This window comes from Sinocyclocheilus anshuiensis, unplaced genomic scaffold (assembly GCF_001515605.1).
Source record: "Sinocyclocheilus anshuiensis isolate Anshui unplaced genomic scaffold, SAMN03320099.WGS_v1.1 scaffold890, whole genome shotgun sequence".
Taxonomy (NCBI): Eukaryota; Metazoa; Chordata; class Actinopteri; order Cypriniformes; family Cyprinidae; genus Sinocyclocheilus; species Sinocyclocheilus anshuiensis.
In genome coordinates this window covers 1,120,879-1,127,940 of record NW_015537986.1, presented here as the reverse complement: position 1 = coordinate 1,127,940, position 7,062 = coordinate 1,120,879, and the positions used below count along the sequence as shown (strand labels likewise).

At 41.9% G+C, this 7,062-nt stretch overlaps 1 protein-coding gene across 1 annotated transcript; it reads left to right on the top strand.

Annotated features, from left to right (window-relative positions):
- Positions 1 to 1,154: 1,154 nt before the first annotated feature.
- Positions 1,155 to 4,822, top strand: LOC107674907 (sterile alpha motif domain-containing protein 3-like). The gene is given in 4 exon segments (XM_016469050.1): positions 1,155 to 1,645; positions 1,647 to 1,887; positions 1,968 to 2,016; positions 4,575 to 4,822. Coding segments are annotated over 4 exon segments (1,029 nt in total).
- Positions 4,823 to 7,062: the final 2,240 nt, after the last annotated feature.

Here is a 7,062-nt window from a genome sequence, read left to right as displayed (position 1 = left end):
ACTATCAGGAACTGATACAGGCTTTTGGTCCTCTGGTGGCAATGTGGACCATGCGCTTTGAGGCGAAGCACAGTTTTTTCAAACATGTTGTGCAACACACCCATTCTTTCAGAAACATCTTGCTTTCGCTTGCAGTGAAACACCAGTTGTTGATGGCTTTTCACTTTCGTTATTCAGAGAACTTTAAACCATCACTTTCTGTTTCACATGTGTCCAATGTCAGTTTGGATTTGCTACATAATGATGTACAGGAAGCAGTTTACAAAAAATTCCCACATGAAAAATCAATAGTGTTGGCAAACACAGTATCTTGTTACGGAACAAAATACTGTAAAGGAATGATTCTGGCTCATGGTTCCACTGCAGGACTTCCTGACTTTGTTCAGATACACCAGCTGATGGTTGTAAATAACTCTGTAGGATTTATAGTGAAAACACGTACAGCCTGGTACAATGAGCACTTGAGGTCTTTTGAACTAGATGCACCTGGCCATGTTAAAGTACTTCTCCAAGAAGACTTGAGTGATGTTGTACCTCTAGCTGCATACACTGTCAAGGGAAAGTGTATGGTGACTTTGAAGCGCTTCATAATGTAATCATAATGGGTAATTATTAATTGAATATTTTACAGTAAAGAGACTAGATCACCCTAAATGAAAATTGTCATTTACTTGTATGAATAAAAAATTTAATTAGTGTCTGTGTACTGATACAGCATGAAATTAAGTTATTATTAAGAAATTAATAATTAAGTTTAGAAAAACATGAGATTTAGTAAATTATGAAAATGTTCTTTTATGGGTGAACTGTCCCTTTAATTGATAAAATGTCTGTCTAACAGTTTCTTTTTCAAATAGGACATGTGTGAACCAGCAGTATTACGGGTGATTGTTGATCAGAACTCCATTCGCAAACTTCACCTGTCCTCTGGAATTCCAGATACGTGTGTGAAACTGGAGTCAATAGTTAGAGAGACATTTCAGATACAAGAGAGCTTTACTCTACATTACAAAGACACTGATTTTGAGGAGTTCTTTTCTCTGACTTCAACATCTGAGCTTAAAGCTAAAGACACTATTAAAGTAGTGCAAACTGAGCCAGTGATAATAAATGTAACAACAATTGTCAGTTTTGAGTGTGCTGGCTCTTCTACCATGGATGACCAGGTTTCCTCAGATGATCTTTCAATTGCTTATTCGGCTCCATCATCATTTGTCTCATCAGATAACACAGTATTGCTCTCATTTCCAGACAGTCAAGGACAAAGATCAAAGCCATGGCCATCACCGTTTGAAATTCCAGAGTTTGCCTATGACACTGAGCTAGTTCTGAAGTCTGCAAATGATGCATACAAAGACGATGGAACTGCTCTGAACAATCCAAGTGTGAAGTCTGATATTCTGGAAAAATTGGCAGAACATTTTTTCCAATTTTGTGCATATCCAACCAGCCAGCAAATTTCCTCAGTTGCAGAGGCATTAATCCAAAAGCATCCTTGCTTAAAGGAGCCTGGGTCATTCTCTGGATTCTACGGATGGCAAACAAGATTGAAGTACAAGATGGGAAACTATCGGTCAAAATTGAGAAGTCTAGGTTGCCCAGAAGTAGCTGTGAACTCGGCTAAAAATAAAAGACCTGCTGCTGTAAAAAAAAACAAAGAAAGCAGAAATAAACTACCTCCCTCCACATCCTTCAGGAGTAACTATACAGAGTCTAGAACAAGAACGGGTGGAGCTTCTTGAAGAGGCCAAGATAAGGGATAACTAGAGAAATATCAATGAAAAAATGGACAGGACTTTCTCCTACCGTCGTCCGGAGATAGTTGAGAAGAGTCCTTCAATAGCGAGTATCCTGGAAAGATGGCCTGTTTTGTTTGACACCTCTCAGGTATCTTTATTTATATTTCCTTGTAGTAATTGTGCTCTAAATTTGTCAGATTTTTGAGTAATGTACTGTTGTCTTTTTAGGTCAAAGAAGAATTCAGGAGGTTAAAGGGGTCATATGATGCGATTTCAATTTTTCAGAGTAGACTACAATGCTGGCTGTTCTGACTCAAAGACTGTAAGTACGTTTTTTATATTTAAAGAGTTTTTATATTTTATATATTTAAAGTGAGTTTTTTGGGCAGTGTAGAGTAGGGCTTGTTGTTTGTCATTTCTACGATCACAAATGCAGACATGGTTTTATGTTTACGCGGCACGATGCAACGCAACGCGTAAAAAGACAGTATAAGTCATTATAATCCATAATTATGTCCCCACTGGACATAATTAGGTCTTATACTTAGTTACAATTCAGGGCATGAACAAATTTGTGACACAGCAACAGTATATAAGTTATCCTTTGACTGTAATGACTACTCAAAATCTGTGACGCATATCACCAGCTATCTTTTCTGGTGATGGTCTCTGAAGCAATCTGAATCTCCCTCTTATTTTGTGGGCAAGTTTGTAGGTTAGTTCATCCAAAAATGAAAATGTCAAATGTGTCATAAATTACTCGCCCTTGTGTCATTCCAAACCCGTAAGACTTTCGTTCATGTTTGGAATGCCAATAAAGTCTCTTTGATGAAATCCTAGAGCTTTCGGTCCTTCCATAGAAGGTCTACACAAATGCAACATTGATGCTTCAAAATATTCATAAGCAGAAGCTCAACCGAACATGAATTATGCGCAAGAACAAACCTTTTGCTGAAGCTCAAACGTGCTGTGTAACCAATGAGGTATATTTTCGTGTTACGCAGCACGTTTGAGCTTCCACAAGAGGTTTGTTCTCACGGTAGTAAAAGACAATATTAAATTAAATTAATCCATGTGACTCCAGTGGTTACATAGTCACATGGATTACTTAAATGTCTTCATTAATGTTCTAGAACTTAATTGCTAGTGTAGGCTGCCTATGGAAAAATAGAAAGCTCTTTGATTTCATTAAAATATCTTCATTTGTGTTTTAAAGATGAACAAAGGTCTTACAGGTGTGGAACGACATGAAGGTGAGTAATTAATGACAGAAGTTTCATGCTTAATGTAAATGTCAACATATTGTGAAGTGTGATGCGTGTTGTGAAACTAAAGGAAGAGGTGACAGTCCTAAGTGCTTCCACATTACTTCTCACGTGAGCTTCAGAAGACACTTGTCATGCTTCATAATATTCTGATGAATAAATGAAGGCAATGTTGAACTAATGTATGACATTCAGCCCAAAATATAGTATATTTAGTTAAACAAGATTAAAATACTACTTTTTTTTTTTTTTTTAACAGGCCTATTGTTTTCCTTCAGAAGACCTTGATTCATTAACTGGGGTCACATGGCTTATCATGTCTGTGTTGCATGGGGTTTTTTCTTTCTAAAAAACTGTTTATCTAAAGAAAGTCATTCATCAGGCACAGTGTGAGGGTGAGTAAATTATGAAAACATTTGGGGTGGAATATGTATATCTTACAGCATATGAAATAAATGCTAAATTAGGTTCTTATCAAGTGTCTGACTTGGCCATTCTCCAATTAGCTTTAAAAAAAACTCTTGTCACTTTAGCAATTTTAGAACATTGTTGTGGTGTATAGCAGCAGAACCTGTGAAAATTTTTGTTATCTTTCATATTTAATTTAGCTTCCAACTTCTTTTGCCATCAGCAGTTTCACCGTCATTAAAGATGAGTTGGTCCTACAGTAGAGCTTTATCTTGACGGAAAACGCCTCGGTTACGTATGTAACCTTGATTCCCTGAATAGGGAACGAGATGCTGCGATGACGTCATCGCTTTGGGAACACCTCCAGTGTGACGAATGTCTGAAGCCCTTATACCATCACGCCAGTTTATTGGCCAATAGCGCTTAGCACCGCTCCCCAAGCATACGTCACGTATGCTCATATATGCATTTCATCAGATTTTAATTCCTTCAGGAAGCGAATCGTCTGTTGCCCGTCGGAAAGAGATTATTGTGTTCTAAGCCATCTATTTTTATAGAGCAGTTTACTCCTCTAAGGCGGACACAATTAGTTTTCTGGTATGTATGGATGCATGTTACACAGACTCACAATGAAACAGGTAGGAAGACCGCTTTGCGGCCTTTATCTATTGTTGTATCCGTGATATCTGTGTTTGTGAGTAAAAGTTGCACTCTGGGCTGCTCTCTTTCTGGGGTAGGAGAGATGTTCGTTCAACCCCCATTGTTCCAGTTCTGCGGTTGCTGAGGCGCCGCACGAGCTTGACGCTTGGGGTGACGGCGATGAGCCCGAGTGTACAGAAAGTGAGAGAACGGAATTAATCCCCTTCTCTCTGGCTCTCTCCCCCAGACCGCGTGCGTTCATCAGAAGAGCATGCAGCAGATGTTTGTTGTGCACTATGATTTGGCGCTTCGAGCTACCAAGCATTAGTTGCTCGACTACTCATCTCAGCTCCATTGCTGCGTCGAGCTGAAACAAGTGGAAGAGCTCATGTGTTTCAGAGTATTCTTATAGCAAGCTATAAGAGTGAGCTGGCGGTTTTCCCCCCCTCTCTCTCTAACGTTACCTGCTGCGCGCCTGAGTTTAGTATCCATTCCTGTTTCAGAGGTTTTTCCCACAACTCAGGTGTCTCTGGGCCTCATGAGGGAGGATCAGGCTGTCGTATGGTTACACCATCCAGCTTATATGGGTTGATTGGATTTGCGTCACCTAACCTTGTGCCTGGAGTAAGCAATTTCAAGATGCTGATGCAGAAGTTCATCCTGTCTCTATCTGAACCCGAGATTGGTTGTGACCATCGATCTAGGATGCGTACTTCTGCATCCAGATCGTCAAGAGACACAGGAGGTTCCTCAGGTTTGCTTTTGGAATAAAGCTTACCAATACTGTATTCTTTCATTACCTTGACGATTGGCTGATATTAGCTCAATCACACAAACTGTTTGGAGCAGCGTTTTCTGGCACTCCAACGGTTCTTACCCAATTGAGTGGTTGTCACATTAGGTCAAGGACTGACAACACGGCTGTGGTCTCATACATGGATTGTCAGAGAGGATTACGCTCTCGACCCCTGTGCAGGTTGGTGAGATATGTTCTTCTTTGGACACAGACCAGGTTCCTGTCGATCAGAGCAGTTCATGTCCTGGGTCACTTGAACTCAGGAGTGGACTTACTCTTGAGACCGAGTTTGGAGGCTGGAGAATGGAGATTGCACCCTCAGGTGGTGAGTCTCATATGGCAGAGGTTTGGCCGAGTGGAAGTGGATTTGTTTGCTAAAAAATAAAATAAAATAGAGCATGCGCATTGCCCGCTCTGGTTTCCTTGTCTCCTCTGTCGCCTCTGGGTGTGGATGCTCTAGCCCAAGAATGGCCAGGACCAGTCTTTTGCTCCCAAACGATTCTGTTCAGTGTAAGGTTGGTCAGAGTGAACGTCTGTTGTTGGTGGTGCCGTTTTGGCCCTCTCATACGTGGTTAAAACTCAGAATTGGTCAGTCTGTTAGCCGGCCCCCTTGGGAGGTTCCCCTCAGACACGACCTGCTGACTCAGGTTCGGGGCATGATTTGGGCATCCCCTGAGCAGAGTTGAAATGTGTTCCGGTCTCTTGGCAGAGATTACCGACACTATTCTTAAATCTAGAGCTCCCTCCACAAGACGCTGTATGCCCTTAAGTGGACACAATCTGCTGGTTTCCCGTTTCATGCAGGGACGAGACGGCTTAGGCCTTTCCGTCCAGCACAGATTCCTTTTTGGGACTTATTTTCGATTGGAAGGCCTGACAGGCCATCCATTTGAGCCGTTTAAGTCTGTCAGATAACTTTGAAACCTTAAGCAGTTTTTTGGTAATCCTATCCTCTCTTAGAGGACTGAGGATCTGCAGGCTCTGTCAGCTCCTCTTGTATGGACTTTGCCCCTAGGCTGGTTAAGTCTTACCGCTTCCTAGGCCTAGTTAATCCTAAGGCTGCTTTGACTCCGCTTTGCTTTCAGCAAGTGGTTGGAGGCTTTCTCCCCTGCTATGTGGGGTCACATAGTGACTATACCTCTAGCCTATGAGGCGCGTGGTGTGACTTTTCGTCTCTAGAGGTGTGTGCTCATTCTACGAAAGCAATGGCTTCTTCTCAGGCTCTTTTTAAAGGGCATTTGATGGGAGATGTCTGTGCTGTGGCAGGTTAGTCCTCTCCTAGCACCTTCATCAAGTTCTATAGTCTAGACGTGAGGATGGCTCCTGGCTCCCGGGTCTTATCCGCTTGAGCAGACGCTTTCCTTGGTCTCCAGCTATCTAAGGTACGTCAGGCGTTATGGTATAGCGTTCCCAAAGCGATGACGTCATCGCAGCATTGAAGTTACCTATGAGAGGGAACATCTCGGTTACATATGTAACCCTAGTTCCCTGAATAAACGAGATGCTGCGATGAGGGCCGTCTATACCTTGCTAGCACTTTCTTCGTCATAGTGTAAAATCTGATGAAATGATCATCTGATGAAAATATATGAGCATACGTGACGTATGCTTGGGGCGGTGCTAAGCGCTATTCGCCAATAAATTGGCGTGATGGTATAAGGGCTTCAGACATTCGTCACGACCGCCATTTAAACATGTACAAAGTGAACGGCAGTACTTACGTTTCATCGCCTATAGTTCTGGTCAGCTCGGACTATTCCAAGAAACACCAGCACACATTTCAAGGTAAGGGTCCACTCTTCAAAATGCATCCCACTTTCTAATCCAAAACAACGAAAAAATAGGGGAAAAAACAAAAGATCCTCCTTTGTTTACATGAGCAATTCAAGTTATAGTTGTCGATAGCGTCCATTTTCAAAGAAATATCGATTCCAGCTTTGAAACGGCATTTGTTTCATATAGAATAGTCTCTTCCGAGCAAGATGAGCCCTCCCCGTCTCTCTCTTCTTCTGCTTGTACGATTTTATGGCGGTTGACAAGCCAACTCCCGTCTCTCTCCTTCAATCACAGGCGATGCTATAACCCAGAACAGAGAGGGAGTCGCTGACAGACTTAGCGAGGTGCCAATCTCCGCACTGTTTGAAGCCAGCCAATGCCTAGCCAGCAAAGTTTTGATGGATGGAAGTGTTAGCCAACCACAAGGACGTTTACAGTG